Here is a 23,576-nt window from a genome sequence, read left to right as displayed (position 1 = left end):
CCCTTCTCCCCAGCCCAGTCCCCTTCTCCCCTCTTCTCCCATCTGAGACCCCCTCCCCACGTCCCCTTCTCCCATCTGAAACGCCCAGTCCCCTTCTCCCCTCTTCTCCCATCTGAGACCCCCTCCCCACGTCTCCTTCTCCCATCTGAGACCCCCACCCCCCTTCTCCCCAGCCCACTCCTTCTCCCCTCTTCTCCCATCTGAGACCCCCTCCCCACGTCCTCTTCTCCCATCTGAGACCCCCCACCCCCGTCCCCTTCTCCCCTCTTCTCCCATCTGAGACCCCCCTCCCCACGTCCCCTTCTCCCATCTGAGGCCCCCCTCTCAAGTCCCCTTCTCCCATCTGAAACCCTCCTCACCCATCTAAGCCCCCCCCCAACTCGACCCACCTACCACCTTCGACGACAGCCCTCATCTCCTGCCTCCATCCGGGGCTTTTAAAAAAAAATCTGAAAAGCAGCATGGCAGGCAGCGCTTCGTGTCTGCCCTGCCTGCTTGTAAAAGAAAGCGGCAAATCTCCTCATCGACGTCGACAAGGAGGTTTGCTGGCGCTTTCTTTTACAAGCAGGCTGGGCAGACGCGAAGCGCTGCCTGCCATGCTGCTTTTCAGATTATTTTAAAGGCACAGGATGGAGAGGAGACGAGGGCTGACTGCAGTCAGCAACGGAGCACCCCCCACCCACTGACACCCAGGGCGGACCGCCCCCACCGCCCCCCCTTGATATGCCACTGCCCCTCCTGAGCTAGCTAAGATGGCTGCTGCTCTTGCTCCAAGCCGGATGACGGCTGCCAGGTTAGGAAACAGAAACCAACCCATCCCGGAGAAGTGTAGCAGAGCGTAACAGTACCCCCTCCGGAAAGATCTCCCCCTCACCGGTTTGGTCTGGGCTTAGCAGGATGATGAGCGTGGAACTCCCGGATCAGATCTGGAGCATGCACATTGGCCGCCGGCTCCCAGGAGTTATCCTCCGGTCCAAACTGCTTCCAGGCGAGGAGATAGTACAGCGTCCTTCCACGACGCTTGGAATCCAGGATGCGATCCACCTCATACTCTGGATCTGGATCACTCTCAGGCACGGCCACCTTCTTGGGTTCAGGATGCCACTTGGACCTGCGGAAAGGTTTCAGGAGGGACACATGAAAGGCATTGTGCACCCGGAGTTGGCTGGATAGGTGCAACCAGTAAGTCACTGCTCCTATCCTGGATCGTACTGCAAAAGGTCCAATGAACCGGGGAGCAAACTTCAGAGATGGGAGCCGCAGTTTCAGGTATCGGGTGCTCAACCATACTTTTTCTCCCGGCAGGAACGTGGGAGCCGCTTGTCTTCTACAGTCATAGGTCTCCTTGGCCTTGACCGCTGCCCGTCGTAGCTGATCCTGGACCTTCTTCCAAGCTTCCTGAAAGGAACAGACTGTAGACTGCACCTGAGGTGGAACTTCAGCGGGGGAAATTGGCGGAGGTAGACGGGGGTGGCGTCCATAGATGGTGCTGAAAGGTGTCGTCCGGGAGGCCGAATGCAGACTGTTATTATAGGCAAATTCAGCCCAGGGTAGCAGAGTAGACCAGTCATCCTGGCGCTGGTTAGAGTATGCCCTGAGGAACGCCTTCACAGTCTGGTTGACCCGCTCCACCATACCATTGGTCTGGGGGTGATATGCAGACGAGAATAATGTGGTAACCCCAAAAGCTGAACACAAAGCTTTCTAGAAGCGCGAGGTAAACTGCGAGCCTCGGTCACTAATGATCCTCTGTGGCAGTCCATGGAGCCGGAAGATGTGTGTAATGAAGTTTGCGGCAAGGGTAGCGGCAGTGGGTAAAGCCTTCATAGAAATGAAGTGGGCCATCTTGGAGAACCGGTCGATCACTACCCAGATGACCGTATTGCCCTGCGAGGGTGGCAGGTCGGTGATGAAATCCATGGACAGGTCCTCCCATGGCTGCTGTGGTATCGGCATGGGCTGCATCAGCCCCCACTGCTGCTGATGTGAAGACTTAGTTCGGGCGCACACCGGACAGGTAGACACATATTGGAGAACATCCTGCACCATCCGGGGCCAACAATACGATCGGCAGATCAGATGTAAGGTCTTGTGGAAACCAAAGTGTCCGGTAAATTCGGACGCATGCCCCCAGCGCAGCACCTTCCTACGGAGACCCACCGGAACGGCCTTCTGGCAAGTGGCACTGGCCCCGGACATGGAGGGAATACATGCCGGATTCAGCATTGGGCAGGGCTCCTCCTGGTCCTCCGGAGCCTCGAAGCTGCGAGACAGGGCATCCGCCTGGACATTCTTCTCACCCGGCCTAAAGATCAGACGGAAGTCAAACCGGGCGAAAAACAAAGACCACCGGGCCTGGCGAGGGTTCAGTCTGGTGGCGTTCTGCAAGTACAAGAGGTTCTTGTGATCCGTTATTACTGTGACTGGGTGTGCTGCTCCCTCCAACAAGTAACGCCACTCCTCAAAAGCCAACTTAAGTGCCAGGAGCTCCCGGTCCCCTACCGTGTAGTTCCGCTCCGCTGGGGTGAACTTGCGGGAGAAAAAGAAGCAGGGATGTTTCTTCCTGGATGCGGATGTCTGGGAGAGTACAGCCCCCGTTCCCAGGGAGGAGGCGTCCACCTTTACCAGGAACGGCTTGGTTGGGTCCGGACTGCGGAGTACCAGGGCAGAGAGGAAGGCGTCCTTCAAGGTGGTGAAAGCAGCGAAAGCCTCCAACGTCCAGTTCTTCACATCAGCGCCCTTCCTAGTGAGGGCCGTCAGAGGAGCCGTGATCAGGGAGTAGTCCCGGATAAACTACCGGTAGTAATTGGCAAATCCCAGGAATCTCAGTAAAGCCCGAAGACCCTGGGGTACCAGCCAGTTGCGGATCGCCTTCAGCTTATCTGGGTCCATCTGCAGCCCTGTGGATGAGACAATGTATCCCAGGAAAGGAAGTCTCTGCTGGTGAAAAGAGCACTTTCCCAACTTGGCGTATAGCCGGTGCTCCCTGAGACGCTGTAACACTGTGCGGACGTGTGTGATGTGCTGCGGCAATGAGGGTGAGAAAATCAAGATATCGTCAAGGTACACTATGACGGAGAAGTATACCAGATCCTGGAAGATGTAGTTCACAAAATTCTGAAACACCGCAGGGGCATTACAGAGACCGAATGGCATCACTAGGTATTCAAAATGCCCCTCGTGGGTGTTAAACGCCGTCTTCCACTCATCATTCTCCCTGATCCGCACCAGGTTATAGGCCCCTTGCAAGTCCAACTTCGTGAAAATCTTGGCCCCTTGTAACCGGTCAAACAGCTCTGGGATGAGTGGGAGCGGGTACCGGTTCTTAATGGTGATCTTGTTTAAGCCCCGGTAATCGATGCAGGGCCGAAGAGACCCGTCCTTCTTGGACACGAAGAAGAAGCTGGCCCCTGCTGGCGAGGTAGAGGGCTGAATGAACCCCTTTAGTAGGTTCTCATGGACGTAAACTCGCATGGCCTGAGATTCCTCCCGGGACAAGGTGTACAGGTGTCCCCGGGGCGGATTGGTTCCTGGAAGCAGGTCAATCGCACAATCAAAAGTCCGATGGGGAGGAAGCGTGTCTGCAGCCTGTGCGCTGAATACATCCTGGAAATCCTGGTATTCTTCTGGCAGCCCAGGTGATATCCCCTGCGGAGTCTGGAGCTGGGTGGAGCAGACAGGAACGGGCAGCTTGACCTGCTGAAGACAGTGCTGGAAGCAACGGGAACCCCATTGTCTGATCTCCCCGGTGGACCAATCAATAACCGGGGCGTGGAGACGAAGCCAGGGTAGACCGAGGATCACCGGGTGAATAGCTCGGGAGAGCACCAGAAACTGGATCTCCTCCTGATCAAGTGCCCCCACTTGCATACCCAGGGGTGAGGTAATTTGGGAGATCGTCCGGGGAAGACTTTCCCCCTGGATGGAGGTAACCCTGAGAGCTGGTTGACAGGGCACCGAAGAGCCCCCCAACTGGGACAGGAACTCAGCATCTATGAAGTTTCCCCCTGCCCCAGAATCCAGCACGGCCATCGTCTGGCCCTGGAACCCCTCTCCACGGAGCAGTACAGGGACCGAGAGCAGATTATCTGGAAGGGAAGATAACCAGCCCAGAGCCACCCCCTTCACAGGGCTCGGGCCGGAGTGTTTCCCGACTTCTCAGGCTTATTCGGGCAGGTGCCTGTGAAATGCCCGGCCTGCCCACAGTACAGGCATAGCTGATTCTGGAGACTATGGGCCCTCTCCTTCTTGGACAGGCGATGCCGGCCCATCACCATGGGTACCTCCTCGGTTCCTTCCGAACCCTCTTCGAGGACCCTAGACGTCTCCGGGCGGCGGGGAAGGTCTCTGGATTTCTGCAGTGCCGGTTGCGTGGCCCTCTCCTGGGCTCGCTACTGGAACCGGATATCGATTCTTGTGCAGAGTGCAATAAGGACATCCAAAGTAGCGGGAATCTCTCTGTCTGCCAATTCATCTTTTATCTGGACGTCCAGACCCTGCCAGAAAATGGTTGTTAAGGCCTCCTGGTTCCACCTGAGTTCTGCGGCCAGGTTACGGAACCGGACGGCATATGCCCCAACTGACCCAGAGCCCTGCTGGATCCGCAGCAGCTCCCCTGAGGCAGAAGACGGTCGGCCAGGAATGTCGAATACCCATCCGGAACTGCCGCAAGAACTCCTCCAGGTTTGCCAGAACCGGACTCCGCTGTTCCCACAGCGGGGACGCCCAAGCCAGCGTGGCACCGGAAACCAGGGAGATGATGTAGGTCACCTTATTTTGTCAGACGGGAAAGCCTCCGGTTGCAGCTCAAACAGGATCTGACACTGGTTCAGGAACCCCCGGCAAGCTGCGGGAGTACTGTCAAAACGAGGTGGCTCTGGAAGTCACAGACGTGCAGCGGAAGTCTCCACTCTAGAGCCTGGAGGGGCCACAGCCGCCTGCCGCTGGAGTCCTGGTAGCTGACTTCAGACCTCCTGCAAGGCGCTGGACAGGCGGGTTAGTTGCTCCTGCTGCTGGTTGAGAACCTGAGCCAGGTGAGACAGCTCGGACCTGTCTGGCGAGCTCATGGCTTCGGCCTACTGTTATGACTGGAGATGTGTGAGCCCTTGTGCCCCGACTGAGCACAGCAAAGATGGAGAGATGCCGTACTCGGTCAGGCAGCCAGACAACCCCTAGCTTCACCTGGAAAGCGACCACCGTTCACCGAGAGTTGAGCCCTCAGCTGCAGGTGGCCATCAGGACTTCTGGAACCAGCGGGGTTGCACAGCCGCTGACCAGGATGGCAGGAAAACAGACACAGTCCAGCACCAGAACACCAAATAGGCAAGAATAGTCAAAAATCAGTCCAGGGTCAAGGTAGGCAGCAAACAAGCGAAATCCAAGAAGTAGCAAAGGTCCGGTACACAGGAAATCAGGAACAGGAGATAGCCGGTGAACAGCACTCTGACAGCAACTCCTCAGAACAATTGAGGCCGAAGCAAAGAAGGCCTGGAGGCAGTGCTTTAAATAGTGAAGCAATCAGAGCAAACCAAACTCAGGTGCATTCAACATGGCAGCCCCCATAGGAGATCCTCCCACGACCAGATATGGAGTTCCTTCCTGTTCTCGTTTAGACAAGATGGCTGCCCCCTCCTGAGCTAGCAAAGATGGCTGCTGCTCTTGCTCCAAGCCGGATGACGGCTGCCAGGTTAGGAAACAGAAACCAACCCATCCCGGAGAACTGTAGCAAAGCGTAATACCTTGTGATACCGCACAGGCCAATGTCCATGTTGGCGATGAGTTGCTGCCAAACATTATGCATTGTTGCCTGTCTGATAGATAGGATATGAACCAGCAAATACTGTTCTACTGATACCTGTTTCAGTCAGTCGTGTTATCATGATATCATGATCCACAGTGTCAAAAGCTGCTGAGAAATCTAGCAGAACTAACATCAAAGCAAATTCTCTGTCTCGGTTTCTGTGAAAATCATCTAGCAGGAATACAAGAACTGTTTCTGTTCCATAACCAGGTTGGAATCCACATTGACACGTATCTAGCCAGTTTCTCTCTTCTAGCCACTCATTAAGTTGAACATAGACTGTTTGTTCTATAAGTTTCCCTAGAAATAGAATGTTGGATACTTTCAAGTTTGTCCTGGTTAAGGTTGTTTTTCTTTAGCAAAGGGTGAACCACTGCCCTTTTTAATGCTGTTGGTAGTTGCCCATTAGAAAGAGAGGCATTCATAATTTTTGAGGGGCTTTCTATGAGGCCCATACTTGCTTGCTGCACTAGCTTTAATGGGCAGGGGTCAAGGGAGCAGGTAGTTGGTTGAAAGTCTCTTAGGATTTTGTCAAGGCTCTCTTCTGGCATTGGGTTAAAAGTGTCCCATCTGTCTCTGTCAGGAGGGAGTGAGTTTGTGCACTCCGGGTGGGATTGTCTGCAAATCCTGGTGAAGACTTTTAATTTTGTTGGCAAAGTATGCAGCAAAATCATTGCTGTTCAGTTTAGACTGGGCAGGCTGGTTCTGTTGTGGGGGTTGCAGTAGGCTCTTTACTATACTGAAGAACTGCTTGGTTGAATTGGCAGCCTGTGGAATGCATTGAGAGAAATATTGCTTTTTGGTTGCTGTTAAGCCTTGGCAGTACTTTATCATGTGCTTCCTACAGTTTATCCTGTCTTCATCCAGGCGAGATTTACATGCAATTTTGGCAGTCGAGTTGTACACATATCTTAATTAATAATCATTCAGCACCAATAAATGGACCCTATCAAGAAATTAATGACAAGAATTGCTAATAATTAGAATTTATGTGCACACTTGCTAAGCGTATTTTATAAAGTAATACTCATAAATTCTGGAATGTGGAAAACAACAAAGCAGATCAGTGGTAGATGTACACAATCTTTATTAATAGAATTGCATTAAAAAACATAAATGCCTGACAAAGGCTGTGTTTCGCCCAGCAGGGCTGCGTCAGGGGCTACTGAATGATCCTTACTATGAAATTCTTCTAAAAAGATGTTTGTTCCAACAATGTTTATCAACTGTTCCGAAGTCAGAAAAAAACAGCTCAGATCAAATTTGTATAACTGAGAGACGACCCGTGATACAGTCAGCATTGTATGGTAGAAGATTTCCCTGGTGTATCCTGTTCGACTTTACCACTTACACCTGTGTCGGGCATTTATGTTTTTAATGCGATTCTATTAATAAAGACTGTGTACATCTACCACTGATCTGCTTTGTTGTTTTCCACTTTGGAGTTTGCAAATCGTTTGCTTTGCTGATTTTTGGGATACTCATAAATTCTTCCATGCGGATCTCGAAAGGGGGATGAGCAAGGTTGTGTCATTGGCAGTCATGGGCATTCCTAAAATTTATGAGGGTCTTTTACTAAGGCATGCTCACGTTTTTGGCTTGTGCTAAAATTGTGGGTGCACTAAACGTTAGTGACACCAATGCATTCCTATGGGCATCTCTAACATTTAGCACAACCACAATTTTATCGTATGCTAAAAACGTGAGTGCGCCTTAGTAAAAGATTCCCTATATGCAGTGCTATAGAATATTCCTGCTCTGCGCCTGTTAGGTGTAGGAATTTACTTGGCGTAAATGGTCATGCCTACATTTAGTCACAGGAACTAGTCATTGTCTAAAAACGTGCTGAACTTTAGACAAAGTTATAGACTTCTATTAGATATATTTTTTCAATGCTGATTTTTTAGGTGACATAAATACAATCTAGCCCTACATGTATATTGTAAACACTGCCAATAGTAGTGATAAGGGACCCCTTTCAAAAACAAGCTCTACCCTAATGTTGCTTCAAAATGAAAACATGTCTGCTAAATCAGGAGCAGTTTGTATTGCTTGAAGTTAGGAGTGTATCCCTGCACTGAGCTTCACTAACAAAATGTTTTCTCTTTTTCATTAGCTTCATCATTATCTGAAGAACCTTCACTTTAAGAATGCTCTGGGTGAGGAAATCTTTTTTGATGAGAATGGTGATCTTGCCATTGGTTATGATATTATAAGCCCAGTTATCCTACCTGATGGAACACGGATTAAAGAAATTGTTGGAAGTTATAACCCTTATGCTCCACCAGAGCAGGAATTTACTATCTATGAAAAGGCGATGACGTGGGACAGCACATTCACCGAGGTCAGATTTCAATTCAATTTAAACTCCTTGCTCTTAGCAAGGATATGCAGAACAAAAATGTCCATTTTTAACTTTCCTGTGTGGTTTACTTGTTTTTTTTTTTATTCAAGGTTTTTTTAAATTTCCATTTTTTTTAGTCACCTGTATTGTTTACTGGATTGATTGCCTTATTCAGGGTTTTGATTTTTTTTTTTCATTTTTGGGTCAATGTCATCAATAGTGCACCCTATTATATAATAGTCTGCACTGTTATTCAAACAGTGCACAGTATTGCTCAAATAATGTGCCCTATCTCTCCAAATTATACAGTATAGACTAAGGGCCCTGTTTACTAAGCTGCGCTATAAGCATATAGGAGGGTGTCTCAAGCATTAGCACATGCTAATTTTTAGTGCATGCTAAAAACGCTAGAGCACTTAGTAAACAGGGCCCTAAATTCAGTAAATTGTTTCATTGACACAGAAAAAAGTATACATTGAGCTCTATTCTATAAAGGGTATTCACACTTTATAGAACAGCGCTTAAGTGCCTGATCTGTGACAAATTTAATGCACTTGCATCCTCAATATTGAACATATTCCTTGACTGTGTCCATGGTGTACAGCGCTGCGTATGCCTTGTAGCGCTATAGAAATGATAAGTAGTAGTAGGTGTAGCTGCCAGAGCTTAAATTAGATGTGAATTGGGCTTATTCTATAACTAGGTGTGTAATTCTTATGACTGCCCCAAAACTCCCCTAAGTACCCCCTTGAAATTACATGCTACAGGAGTTACATGCACATTGCTATAGAATGTGATATACGCCCTACTTCCAATTAAGGCCAATAATTGATTGTTAGCCAATTATTGGTGCTGATTGGCTCATTAATCAATTAAACTGCATGTGCAAATTTGCTATGCATGCTGATTTGCATGTTCAACTGTAGTTGCCATATATATATATAATTCAAGGTATATGTGCCTATTCAATAATATTATGTGCTATAGAGCAACAGAGCTCAATATTGAGCAATAGGACACACAATTAAGCAATAGCATGGCCAATTGGAGCAAACGTTGGATCTATTTGAACAACAATGCTCACTTTCAGTTATCTAGGCGCCAAATTATGGAACAATCTCCCACTCAATACATGTAATCAGTCCACTTTTCCTGCCTTCAAACATGCCCTGAAAGCCTATCTGTTCTCTACGGCTTTCCCTCTCTCTTCTTGATGTCTTGACCAATCTGTCGTCCTTTCTTCCTGATCTCCAGATTATTCTTCCCTTCTACCTGTATCTTTTTTTTTATGCATTGTAAACCAGGTCTGGAATGTGAAATCAGATTAGATTTCTCAACAATAGGTGTCTTGAGAGTCCTAAATGTCACAGTGAAGTGGAAGCTCTAGGATTTCTTGGATCCAAGCAAGTAAACTAGCTGTGGTACTCCATTGACAAATGTTTGATCGGCTAATATTACTTATCATTGGTAGTCACTGAGTATCAGTAGGACACAGAGAGGGGCATTATCGATAGAAAGTGTAAATCAGAATTTGGACATTTTACAAAAACATCCAAATTCTGAACAGGAAAGAAGGTCATTTTCGAAAAAGAGAGATGTCTATCTTTTGTGCTCGAAAATGCTATGAATGTCTTGTGAATTGGACATTTTGTGATTTGGACGTCTTTTTTTTGGTCCATTTTCAAACAAAAGACATCCAAATGTAAAACATCCAAAACAAAGAAGGAGTGGCTTAAAGGTTAGTGCAGCGGGCTTTGATTCTGGAAGCATGGGTTCAATTTCCACTGCTCCTTGTGACTTTGGGCAAGTGAAATGCACAAGGGGCATTTCTGGATATGATATCTAAGTCTGAATTTGGACGTTTTTTGTAAAATGCCAAAAATCAGAACAGGAAAGGACATTTTCTACAAAAAAAGTCCTGTTTGGAAAATTGTTTTGTGATTTGGGGGAGTAAGGGGAGGTGATCCCTAATTCCCTCCAGTGGTCATCTGGTCATTTGGGGCGTACCTTGTGTGGAGTAGAGGAGTAACCTAGTGGTTAGAGCAGCAGACCTTGGGGAAATGGGTTCAATTCCCACTACAACCATTTGTTATAAAAACATGTCTAGCTCAAAACATCTAAGTTTTAGTCTTGGACGTCTTTGTTTTGTTCCATTAAGGCTGAAAGATGTCTGTCTTAGGAATGCCCAAGTCCCGCGTTGAACACAGCCCTACAGCCCTGGCATAGGCGCCGACTCAATGGGTGCTCAAGCATTCCCAATATTTTGACCCATCGGAAGTTCCCTTTCCCAGCCAGCCTGACCTGCCTGGTGCCTGCCCTTTTCTCCCACAACAGTCGTAAGTACATATAAGTACATAAGTACTGCCATACTGGGAAAGACCAAAGGTCCATCAAGCCCAGCATCCTGTTTCCAACAGTAGCCAATCCAGGTCACAAATAACTGGCAAGATCCCAAAAACTCATCTTACCTCGGGGTCCCGGCGGCAGTAGTGATAAGCGAGCAGGCTCGGTGCTTCAGCCTTCTCTTCTCTCTCAGCTCTGGTCCCACCCTTGCGGAAACAGGAAATGAGGGTGGGACCAGAGCTGAGAGAGAAGGGAAGGCTGAAGCGCCAAGCCTGCTCACTTTTCACTGCTGCCGCTGGGACCCCGAGGTAAGATGAGTTTTAAATTCTGGGCGGCACGCAGGAAGGCGAGGGTGGAGAATTGTTATGGGAGGTCAGGTTGAGGTTGGGACTGGCACTCGGAGGAGATGGGGGCCTGGAACTCGGAGGGAGGGAGGGCCTGGAACTTGGAGGGAGGGGGCCTGGAACTCAGAGGAGAGGGTGGAGGGCCTGGAACTCGGAGGAGAGGGGGGACCGAAAAGGGGCAGGTGGTGTTTGGGGCGAGTTACTGGACATGGAGGGGAGGGGGGAGGAGAAATCGTTGGACATGGAAGAGAGGGCAGGGAGAGATGAGACTTGTTGGACATGAATGGAGGGAGGGGAGGGTAGGGGAGAGAGGAGAATTGCTGGATATGAATGGAGGAGAGGGCAGGGGAGAGAGGAGAATTGCTGGATATGAGAGGGGGAGAGGAAAGAAGGGGGTGAGGAGAGTAGGGGGGAGAGGGGAAGGAGAAGAGGGGGAGAGGAGGGGGAGGAGGAGAGGGGGAGACGGGGAGGGGGAATGCACCACCTGTAAAAAAAAATTCTGCACCCTCAATCATTTTGAAAAGTTGGCTCCTATGAGCGCTGGCATGCCCCCTTGAGATTTAGACGTCCTTCTGACAGACTTCAGAGAAAGATGTCCAAAAATAGGTTTCGAAAATACTGATTTGGACGTCTTTGTGAGATAAACATCCAAATGCAGACTTATGTCACTTTTTGGATGTTCTTCTCTTTTGAAAATGAGCCCGAGTGTGTCAAAAATGATCTATTTTGTGGAATTTAGCAGTTGTACATCAAATTGGCCCATTACTCCAGCAGAGTGAAACAGATCAACAAAGCACTTGTTCTCAAAGGGCTGGTCCAACCATAAGACATGAGTAGCTAGACATCTAGGAAGCCAGCTTCTTCAGGGCAGCAAAAAACAGATGCAAAGCAAAACAATAGGTTCTGACAGCCAAGAACACTGAAAGAAACAGCAAATTTGTTAAAAAAGGGATACATTTAGGATACTGACTCCCAAAATTAGGCCTATTAATCCTTTGATAATTACCCTATCAAATTCTACACAAGGGAGCTGCTATTCAGTATTGGTGTATGGGCTCTTTGCATATGTATAACGATAGTGATATGCACCCTTTCAAAAGAGTACACACTCTTTTCATGATAATGCACCCATTCAAACCAAGAGTGTTGTCCTATTTGCACATAGTGTACAGTATTCTGTAAGAGTGAACATTCAGTGATTTTGTTCTCATGATAACAGCATTGCCAAAAGAACCAAATGAAACGAACATAACTGTAAAAGACATGGAAAATGAAAGGAAACAAACACTTTTGGCTGCCCTTCCCTATTATGCAGTGCTCTAATGAGTATTCCGCTGCATTCTGTATAGATCGCTAATAGTTGGATATGCAAATTTGGGCATAGATAGCAAATTTGTGTATAAACTAATTAGCCAATTAAGCGATAACAAGCCCTTAGTTGGCAGTAAAGCGAATGCTACATACCTGTAGAAGGTATTCTCCGAGGACAGCAGGCTGATTGTTCTCACTGATGGGTGACATCCACGGCAGCCCCTCCAATCGGAAACTTCACTAGCAAAGGCCTTTGCTAGTCCTCGCGCGCTCATGCGCACCGCGCATGCGCGGCCGTCTTCCCGCCAGAACCGGCTCGTGTTCGTCAGTCCCATATGTAGCAAGGGAAGACACAACTCCAAAGGGGAGGTGGGCGGGTTTGTGAGAACAATCAGCCTGCTGTCCTCGGAGAATACCTTTTACAGGTATGTAGCATTCGCTTTCTCCGAGGACAAGCAGGCTGCTTGTTCTCACTGATGGGGTATCCCTAGCCCCCAGGCTCACTCAAAACAACAACCATGGTCAATTGGGCCTCGCAACGGCGAGGACATAACTGAGATTGACCTAAAAAATTTACCAACTAACTGAGAGTGCAGCCTGGAACAGAACAAACAGGGCCCTCGGGGGGGTGGAGTTGGATCCTAAAGCCCAAACAGGTTCTGAAGAACTGACTGCCCGAACCGACTGTCGCGTCGGGTATCCTGCTGCAGGCAGTAATGAGATGTGAATGTGTGGACAGATGACCACGTCGCAGCTTTGCAAATTTCTTCAATAGAGGCTGACTTCAAGTGGGCTACTGACGCAGCCATGGCTCTAACATTATGAGCCGTGACATGACCCTCAAGAGCCAGCCCCGCCTGGGCGTAAGTGAAGGAAATGCAATCTGCTAGCCAATTGGATATGGTGCGTTTCCCCACAGCCACTCCCCTCCTATTGGGATCAAAAGAAACAAACAATTGGGCGGACTGTCTGTTGGGCTGTGTCCGCTCCAGATAGAAGGCCAATGCTCTCTTGCAGTCCAATGTGTGCAGCTGACGTTCAGCAGGGCAGGAATGAGGACGGGGGAAGAATGTTGGCAAGACAATTGACTGGTTGAGATGGAACTCCGACACAACCTTCGGCAAGAACTTAGGGTGAGTGCGGAGGACTACTCTGTTATGATGAAATTTGGTGTAAGGGGCCTGGGCTACCAGGGCCTGAAGCTCACTGACTCTACGAGCTGAAGTAACTGCCACCAAGAAAATGACCTTCCAGGTCAAGTACTTCAGATGGCAGGAGTTCAGTGGCTCAAAAGGAGGTTTCATCAGCTGGGTGAGAACGACATTGAGATCCCATCACACTGTAGGAGGCTTGACAGGGGGCTTTGACAAAAGCAAACCTCTCATAAAGCGAACAACTAAAGGCTGTCCTGAGATCGGTTTACCTTCCACACGGTAATGGTATGCACTGTTTGCACTAAGGTGAACCCTTACGGAGTTGGTCTTGAGACCAGACTCAGACAAGTGCAGAAGGTATTCAAGCAGGGTCTGTGTAGGACAAGAGCGAGGATCTAGGGCCTTGCTGTCACACCAGACGGCAAACCTCCTCCATAGAAAGAAGTAACTCCTCTTAGTGGAATCTTTCCTGGAAGCAAGCAAGATGCGGGAGACATCCTCTGACAGACCCAAAGAGGCAAAGTCTACGCTCTCAACATCCAGGCCGTGAGAGCCAGGGACCGGAGGCTGGGATGCAGAAGCGCCCCTTCGTCCTGCGTGATGAGGGTCGGAAAACACTCCAATCTCCACGGTTCTTCGGAGGACAACTCCAGAAGAAGAGGGAACCAGATCTGATGCGGCCAAAAAGGAGCAATCAGAATCATGGTGCCTCGGTCTTGCTTGAGTTTCAACAAAGTCTTCCCCACCAGAGGTATGGGAGGATAAGCATATAGCAGACCCTCCCCCCAGTCCAGGAGGAAGGCATCCGATGCCAGTCTGCCGTGGGCCTGAAGCCTGGAACAGAACTGAGGGACTTTGTGGTTGGCTCGAGATGCGAAGAGATCTACCAAGGGGGTGCCCCACACCTGGAAGATCTGTCGCACTACACGGGAATTGAGCGACCACTCGTGAGGTTGCATAATCCTGCTCAACCTGTCGGCCAGACTGTTGTTTACGCCTGCCAGATATGTGGCTTGGAGCACCATGCCGTGACGGCGAGCCCAGAGCCACATGCTGACGGCTTCCTGACACAGGGGGCGAGATCCAGTGCCCCCCTGCTTGTTGACGTAGTACATGGCAACCTGGTTGTCTGTCTGAATTTGGATAATTTGGTGGGACAGCCGATCTCTGAAAGCCTTCAGAGCGTTCCAGATCGCTTGTAACTCCAGAAGATTGATCTGCAGATCGCGTTCCTGGAGGGACCAGCTTCCTTGGGTGTGAAGCCCCTCGACATGAGCTCCCCACCCCAGGAGAGACGCATCCGTGGTCAGCACTTTTTGCGGCTGAGGAATTTGGAAGGTACGTCCCAGAGTCAGATTGGACCAAATCGTCCACCAATACAGGGATTCGAGAAAACTCGTGGACAGGTGGATTACGTCTTCTAGATCCCCAGCAGCCTGAAACCACTGGGAAGCTAGGGTCCATTGAGCAGATCTCATGTGAAGACGGGCCATGGGAGTCACATGAACTGTGGAGGCCATGTGGCCCAGCAATCTCAACATCTGCCGAGCTGTGATCTGCTGGGACGCTCGCACCCGCGAGACGAGGGACAACAAGTTGTTGGCTCTCGTCTCTGGGAGATAGGCGCGAGCCGTCCGAGAATCCAGCAGAGCTCCTATGAATTCGAGTCTCTGCACTGGGAGAAGATGGGACTTTGGATAATTTATCACAAACCCCAGTAGCTCCAGGAGGCGAATAGTCATCTGCATGGACTGCAGGGCTCCTGCCTCGGATGTGTTCTTCACCAGCCAATCGTCGAGATATGGGAACACGTGCACCCCCAGCCTGCGAAGTGCTGCTGCTACTACAGCCAAGCACTTTGTGAACACCCTGGGCGCAGAGGCGAGCCCAAAGGGTAGCACACAGTACTGGAAGTGACGTGTGCCCAGCTGAAATCGCAGATACTGTCTGTGAGCTGGCAGTATCGGGATGTGTGTATAGGCATCCTTCAAGTCCAGAGAGCATAGCCAATCGTTTTCCTGAATCATGGGAAGAAGGGTGCCCAGGGAAAGCATCCTGAACTTTTCTTTGACCAGATATTTGTTCAGGGCCCTTAGGTCTAGGATGGGACGCATCCCCCCTGTTTTCTTTTCCACAAGGAAGTACCTGGAATAGAATCCCAGCCCTTCTTGCCCGGATGGCACGGGTTCGACCGCATTGGCGCTGAGAAGGGCAGAGAGTTCCTCTGCAAGTACCTGCTTGTGCTGGAAGCTGTAAGACTGAGCTCCCGGTGGACAATTTGGAGGTTTTGAGGCCAAATTGAGGGTGTATCCTTGCCGGACTATTTGGAGAACCCACTGATCGGAGGTTATGAGAGGCCACCTTTGGTGAAAAGCTTTCAACCTCCCTCCGACTGGCAGGTCGCCCGGCACTGACACTTGGATGTCGGCTATGCTCTGCTGGAGCCAGTCAAAAGCTCGTCCCTTGCTTTTGCTGGGGAGCTGAGGGGCCTTGCTGAGGCGCACGCTGCTGACGAGAGCGAGCGCGCTGGGGCTTAGCCTGGGCTGCAGGCTGTCGAGAAGGAGGATTGTACCTACGCTTGCCAGAAGAGTAGGGAACAGTCTTCCTTCCCCCAAAAAATCTTCTACCTGTAGAGGTAGAGGCTGAAGGCTGCCGGCGGGAGAACTCGTCGAATGCGGTGTCCCGCTGGTGGAGCTGCTCTACCACCTGTTCGACCTTCTCTCCAAAAATGTTATCCGCACGGCAAGGCGAGTCCGCAATCCGCTGCTGGATTCTATTCTCCAGGTCGGAGGCACGCAGCCATGAGAGCCTGTGCATCACCACACCTTGAGCAGCGGCCCTGGACGCAACATCAAAGGTGTCATACACCCCTCTGGCCAGGAATTTTCTGCACGCCTTCAGCTGCCTGACCACCTCCTGAAAAGGCTTGGCTTGCTCAGGGGGGAGCGCATCAACCAAGCTCGCCAACTGCCGCACATTGTTCCGCATGTGTATGCTCGTGTAGAGCTGGTAGGACTGAATTTTGGCCACGAGTATAGAAGAATGGTAGGCCTTCCTCCCAAAGGAGTCTAAGGTTCTAGAGTCCTTGCCCGGGGGCGCCAAAGCATGCTCCCTAGAACTCTTAGCCTTCTTTAGGGCCAGATCCACAACTCCAGAATCATGAGGCAACTGAGTGCACATCAGATCTGGGTCCCCATGGATCCGGTACTGGGACTCGATCTTTTTGGGAATGTGGGGATTAGTTAAAGGCTTGGTCCAGTTCGCCAGCAATGTCTTTTTTAGGACATGGTGCATGGGTACAGTGGATGCTCAAACATTTCAGCCCTGGGCTCGTCCTCCACAACCACCGGGAAGGGAATGGCCGTAGACATCTCCCGGACAAAGGAAGCAAAAGACAGACTCTCGGGAAGAGAAAGCTGTCTCTCAGGAGAGGGAGTGGGATCGGAAGGAAGACCCTCAGACTCCTCGTCAGAGAAATATCTGGGATCTTCTTCCTCTTCCCACGAGGCCTCACCCTCGGTGTCAGACACAAGTTCACGGACCTGTGTCTGCAACCGTGCCCGACTCGACTCTGTGGAGCCACGTCCACGATGGGGGCGTCGAGAGGTAGACTCCCTCGCCCGCATCGGCGAAGCTCCCTCCGCCGACGTAGTCGGGGAGCCTTCCTGGGAGGCGACGGCAGCCGGTACCGCACGCGGCACCGACGCCGGAGACCTCACCTCGGGCGATGGCCCGGCCGGCGCCACGCTCGACGGTACCGGTGGCGCAAGCACCGCCGGTACCGGAGGGGTAGGGCGCAACAGCTCTCCCAGAATCTCTGGGAGAACGGCCCGGAGGCTCTCGTTCAGAGCGGCTGCAGAGAAAGGCATGGAGGTCGATGCAGGCGTCGACGTCAGAACCTGTTCCGGGCGTGGAGGCTGTTCCGGGCTGTCCAGAGTGGAGCGCATCAACACCTCCTGAACAGAGGGTGAGCGGTCCTCTCGGTGCCGATGCCTGGTGGGTGCCGACTCCCTCGGTGACCCAGAGCTCTCGGTGCCGACCCGGGAAGGAGACCGATGACGATGCTTCTTCGATTTCTTGGAACGAAGCATGTCACCGGAGCTTCCCGGCACCGACGAGGAGGACGTAGAATCCAGTCGTCGCTTCCTCGGGGCCGAGGCCGAAGGAGGTCGGTCTCGGGGGGGCTGTACCGCAGGAGCCCTCAGGGTAGGGGGAGACCCACCCGAAGGCTCACCGCCACCAGCAGGGGAATGGACAGCCCTCACCTGCACTCCAGACGAAGCACCACCGTCCGACGACATCAGCAGACGAGGTCCCGGTACCACCGACGTCGATGCAGCTATCCGATGTCTCGGCGCCGATGCAGAGGGCCGATGCCTCGATGCACTCGATGCATTGGTGGCCGAGGATGGAGCTCTGGACGTTGAAGACGTTGATGCACTCGATACCCCCGGTGCCGATGCCGACGAAGAGCCCGAGAACAAAACGTTCCACTGGGCCAATCTCGCTACCTGAGTCCACTTTTGCAAAAGGGAACACAGACTACAGGCCTGCGGGCGGTGCCCAGCCCCCAAGCACTGAAGACACGACGCGTGCCTGTCAGTGAGCGAGATGACCCGGGCGCACTGGGTGCACTTCTTGAAGCCGCTGGTAGACTTCGATGTCATGGGCGGAAAAATCACGCCGGCGAGATCAAAAGTCGAAATGGCGGAAAAGGCACCGAAAAAACAAGGGGAAGAAAACTTCGACCCGAGGCCTAAAAGCGGCTTACCCCGACGACGAAAGAAAACTTACCGGGGCGAAAGCTGAAAATAGCGGGGGAAGAAAAGACCAAGAGTCTTTTCCCACACAGAATGGATTAGAATTTTTCTTTTTCGAAAAACACATGACGAACGCGCGAGGTCGACTTTGCGGGGCCCGACACGGCGAAACACGACCGTACCGAGCGCGGACAAAAGAAGACTGGCGAACACGAGCCGGTTCGGGCGGGAAGACGGCCGCGCATGCGCGGTGCGCATGAGCGCGCGAGGACTAGCAAAGGCCTTTGCTAGTGAAGTTTCCGATTGGAGGGGCTGCCGTGGACGTCACCCATCAGTGAGAACAAGCAGCCTGCTTGTCCTCGGAGAATTAGGAGTTGCTTATGGATCTGCATTCTGCCCATTTCTGTAACATGCATGCCTGAATTTCACAGCATGCAACTCCAAAGGGCGTGTGGCCATGGGGAGGGAATGGACAGGTAAAGGGCAATCCCATAAGTTAGCTGCGATGTTATAGAATACCTACATTTGCACACCTAATTGCCATCGGTTGGGTTCCAGTACCAACTTTTCAACAGGTGTAAATGCTCGCGCCCAAAGTTAGGTGTGAAAGTTTCCAGAGGAGATCCGGGAAATTATAGACCGGTGAGTCTGATGTCGGTGCCAGGCAAAATGGTAGAGACTATTATTAAGAACAAAATTACAGAGCATATTCAAAAGCATGCATTAATGAGACAAAGTCAACATGGATTTAGTGAAGGGAAATCTTGCCTCACCAATCTACTACATTTCTTTGAAGGGGTGAACAAACATGTGGATAAAGGGGAGCCGGTTGATATTGTGTATCTGGATTTTCAGAAGGTGTTTGACAAAGTACCTCATGAAAGACTCCAGAGGAAATTGGAGAGTCATGGGATAGGAGGTAGTGTTCTATTGTCTATTAAAAACTGGTTAAAATATAGAAAACAGAGAATAGGGTTAAATGGTTAGTATTCTCAATGGAGAAGGGTAGTTAGTGGAGTTCCCCAGGGGTCTGTGCTGGGACCGCTGCTTTTTAACATATTTATAAATGACCTAGAGATGGGAGTAACTAGTGAGGTAATTAAATTTGCTGATGACACAAAGTTATTCAAAGTCGTTAAATCACGGGAGGATTGTGAAAAATTACAAGAGGATCTTACGAGACTGGGCGTCTAAATGGCAGATGACGTTTAATGTGAGCAAGTGCATAGTGATGCATGTGGGAAAGAGGAAACACGAATTATAGCTACCTTATGCAAGGTTCCACGTTAGGAGTCACGGACCAAGAAAGGGATCTAGGTGTCGTCGTCGATGATACGTTGAAACCTTCTGCTCAGTGTGCTGCTGCGGCTAAGAAAGCAAATAGAATGTTAGGTATTATTAGGAAAGGAATGGAAAACAAAAATGAGGATGTTATAATGCCTTTGTATTGCTCCATGGTGCGTCCGCACCTCGAATATTGTGTTCAATTCTGGTCGCCGCATCTCAAAAAAGATATAGTGGAATTAGAAAAGGTGCAGAGAAGGGCGACAAAAATGATAAAGGGGATTGGACAACTTCCCTATGTGGAAAGGCTAAAGCGGCTAGGGCTCTTCAGCTTGGAGAAAAGGCGGCTGAGGGGAGATATGATAGAGGTCTATAAAATAATGAGTAGAGTTGAATGGGTAGATGTGAAGATTCTGTTCACGCTTTCCACAAATACTAGGACTAGGGGGCATGCGATGAAGCTACAATGTAGTAAATTTAAAACAAATTGGAGAAAATTTTTCTTCACTCAAAGTGTAATTAAACTCTGGAATTCATTGCCAGAGAATGTGGTAAAGGCGGTTACCTTAGCGGAGTTTAAAAAAGGTTTGGACGGCTTCCTAAAGGAAAAGTCCATAGACCGTTATTAAATGGACTTGGGGAAAATCCACTATTTCTGGGATAAGCAGTAAAAAATGTTTTGTACATTTTTGGGATCTTGCCAGGTATTTGTAACCTGGATTGGCCACTGTTGGAAACAGGATTCTGGGCTCGATGGACCTTTGGTCTTTCCCAGTATGGCAATACTTATGTAGTAACCTAATATTCTCTAAAGGTCAATTTATGCAGAGCATCTGTTACAGAATACTGTCATAGCACTCATTATTTCACTGCCTATCTTTAAGAACATAAGAAAAGCAATACTGGGTCAGACCAATGGTCAGTCTATTACAGTATCCCATTTCCAAACAGTGGCCAAGCCAGGTCACAAGTACCTGTCAGAAACCCAATTAGCAACATTCCATGCTACCCATCCAGGGCCAAGTAGTGGCTTCACCCATGTCTGTCTCAATAGCAGAATATGGACCTTTCCTCCAGGAACTTGTCCAAACCTTTTTTAAACCCAGATACACTAACTGCAGCAATGAGCTCTAGAGCTGAATTATTCATTGAGTGAAAAATATGTCCTCCTTTTTGTTATAAAAGTATTTCCATGTTACTTCATTGAGTTTCCCCTGGTCTTTATAATTTTTTTTTTTTTAATTTATAGAAGTCTTTATTAGGTGTCGTTAAGACAAAGCAAACCAAGAACAATGCACAACATTTCACACCATATCAATTCTGCAGTAAACATAGCAAAATACCTTACAATAACAAAAGATAACAGCACTATTCCATCATCCAATTTTACTTCAGGATTTAACAGTTTATAAGGTTATAAGTCCCCTATTCTACTACCCTATTGGGACGATAGGGTACCCTATTGGGACCCTTAATCCCCCCTTCTCCCCTCCCTCCACCCCTGCCTCCCCCCCTCCCATCCTTGCAATTCAATCAACTAATTATCCAGAACAAGCATCCAAAAACGGTCTCCACACATTTTCCCACTTAGGCAGGGTTTTCTTTTTAACTGCCGTCAATCGCTCCATCTCACATATATAATGCACCTTTGTAATCCAACCCACCAATGAGGGTACTAGCGGAGATTTCCAACTTCTTGCCAGGTTTAAACGAGCTGCCTGCAAGGACCCTCTCATCATAAACCATTGGTTACCCGTTAAGCCCATGGGTCTCTGCCCCAGCAAGAAAATTAAAGGATGCCACTGCACAGGTTTGAAGGCGAGATCGAACTCCCTTCCAGTAAGCTATAGCTTTAGGACAGGACCACCAAATGTGGCCCATCGTCCCAACTCCTCCACAATTTCTCCAGCAACTCGCAGTTACTCTAGGGAACATGTGATGCAAACGTACCGGAGTAAGATACCACCTATAGAATACCTTAAGCGAGTTCTCCTTAACAGCCACTGCTATAGAGGATTTCAAAATGCACTTCTCCAATTGCAACCAATCCGCATCAGGTAAAGTAAAATTCAACTCCTGTTCCCATCGTCTACGGTGCAAGTGGGAGGGTTTTAGATGCGTCCCCAAATAACCGTATAAGAAAGTTATCAGTCCACGTGTACTGCGAGAGTCCACACACACTTCCTCTAAGGGATGAACCTCTCGCCTCCGGCACTCCACATAAGCAGGCTCTTTCAGAAAATGTATCAATTGCCCATAAGCAAATTTATCACAAATTTGAAGCCGATAATCCGCCATCAATGTCTCAAAGGGCACTAACTGTTCTCCTACATGTAGTTGACCCAACATTTCCACTCCCGAAGCAGCCCACTTACGGAAAACTGTGTTCCCCATTCCCGGACCAAACAGGGGATTGTCAACAATCGGGGCCAGTCCAGATACTGGAGGCCGGCGCTCCCGGAACATTCGGTCCCAGTAATAAAATGTAGCCTGCATCATAGGCGGAAACCGGTCAACTTGTCCCCTATATTTACCCGGAAGCCACATCAAGTGCCCCAGCCTACGTGAACCGATTAAATCTTGTTCAAGATGGACCCACAGTTTATGATCTGCCCTTCGGAACCACTCCACAGCCGATCTAGCCTGCGCAGCACAATAGTACCAATACAGATTAGGCACTCCAAGACCTCCAGCTCGCTTACTTTTATACAGGAAGGATCTTGGCAAACGTGGTCGTTTCTGATGCCAAACAAAACGGATCAGGCTATCCTGAAGCTTAGATATGAATGCCCTGGGGACACGCAACGGCAGTACCTGAAATAAGTACAGCAAGCGGGGCAAAATGTTCATTTTAAGTGCAGCTATTCGCCCTAACCAGGAAAGATCCATCAAATTCCACCTATCTAAATCCCTCAGTACCTCTTTCTGAAGAGCCGGGTAGTTTACTGCAAACAAATCTGCTAGGTTCCCTGGGATCTGTACCCCCAAGTATCTAATGTCCCGGTCTGTCCACTTAAAAGCAAAGGAGGCCCTCAACGCCTCCAATCGCTCCAGCGATATCCCCACAGCCAGCCCAACAGACTTACTCGCGTTGAGTTTATATCCAGATATCCTAGAATAGGCCCCTATCTCTTTCATTAAATTTGGAAGGGAAATTATCGGGTTAGTTAATGATAAGAGCACGTCGTCCGCAAATAAAGCAATCTTGTATTCCTTAGCCCTCACCCGCACTCCAGTAATATCAACGTTCTCCCGAATAGCAACCGCCAAGGGCTCCATCGCCAGAGCGAACAACAGAGGCGACAGAGGACATCCCTGGCGAGTGCCACGGCCCAGGCCAAACATCCCCGAGTTACCACCATTTACTCTTACACAGGCCTGTGGCGAGGTGTATAGTGCTTGAATCCAAGTTCTAAAATAGGGGCCAATTCCCACTCTATTCAAAACCTTATCCAGATATCCCCAGTGAACTCGGTCGAAGGCCTTCTCCGCATCCAACCCCAGTAATACCACTGGCAAGGCCTTCGACCGAGCTGCAAAGAGTAGGTCCAGCGTTCTACGGATGTTGTCCAAGGCCTGTCTATTTGCTACAAAACCAACTTGATCAGGGTGCACCAGGCTAGGCAACATATCACCCAAGTGGTTTGCCAACACCTTGGCCAAGATTTTTACGTCTGTATTAAGAATCGAGATGGGGCGATACGGTCTTTATAATTTTTGAAAAAAATCTAGCCCATTATGCGCAATTCTGGACCCCCACATCTCAAAAAACATATAGTAGAAAAGATTCAGAGCACTACAAACAAAATGATTATAACATTGCGCTTAAGTGCCTAATCTGTGTCATATTTAAGGCACATGTATTACGCCTGCTGCATCCAGGTGTAGATACCAGAGCCTAAATTAGATGTGAATTGGGTTATTCTATAACTTGGTATGAATTGGGCTTATTCTATAACTAGATGTGTAACTCATAGGAATGCCCCAAAACTCTCCTAAGCAACCCCCCCCTGAAATTATATGCTTTAGGAGGTACATGCACATCATTATAGAATGCAATATATATTTCCAACTCCCAATTAAGGCCAATAATTGATTGTTAGCAGTCAATTATTGGTGCTGATTGGTTCATTAATCAAGTGGCACACGCAAATTGGCTATGCAAGCTAATTTGCATGTGCAACTGTAGTTGCCATATATAGCATTCAGGATATGTGTGCCTATTCAATAATATTA

At 49.4% G+C, this 23,576-nt stretch overlaps 1 protein-coding gene across 1 annotated transcript in view; it reads left to right on the top strand.

Annotated features, from left to right (window-relative positions):
• Positions 1-4,506: 4,506 nt before the first annotated feature.
• The window catches only part of LOC115464454 (vomeronasal type-2 receptor 26-like), a 35,973-nt gene continuing 16,903 nt past the window's right edge, over positions 4,507-23,576 (top strand). Inside the window, exons 1-2 of the mRNA XM_030194834.1 lie at positions 4,507-4,761; positions 7,917-8,144. Of these exons, the coding sequence (XP_030050694.1) occupies positions 4,507-4,761; positions 7,917-8,144 (483 nt within the window). The remainder of the gene's footprint in view (positions 4,762-7,916; positions 8,145-23,576) is intronic.

This window comes from Microcaecilia unicolor, chromosome 3, assembly GCF_901765095.1.
Source record: "Microcaecilia unicolor chromosome 3, aMicUni1.1, whole genome shotgun sequence".
In the NCBI taxonomy this organism is placed as follows: Eukaryota; Metazoa; Chordata; class Amphibia; order Gymnophiona; family Siphonopidae; genus Microcaecilia; species Microcaecilia unicolor.
The sequence above is the reverse complement of the archived record's forward strand: the minus strand, read 5'-3'. Positions and strand labels throughout refer to the sequence as shown.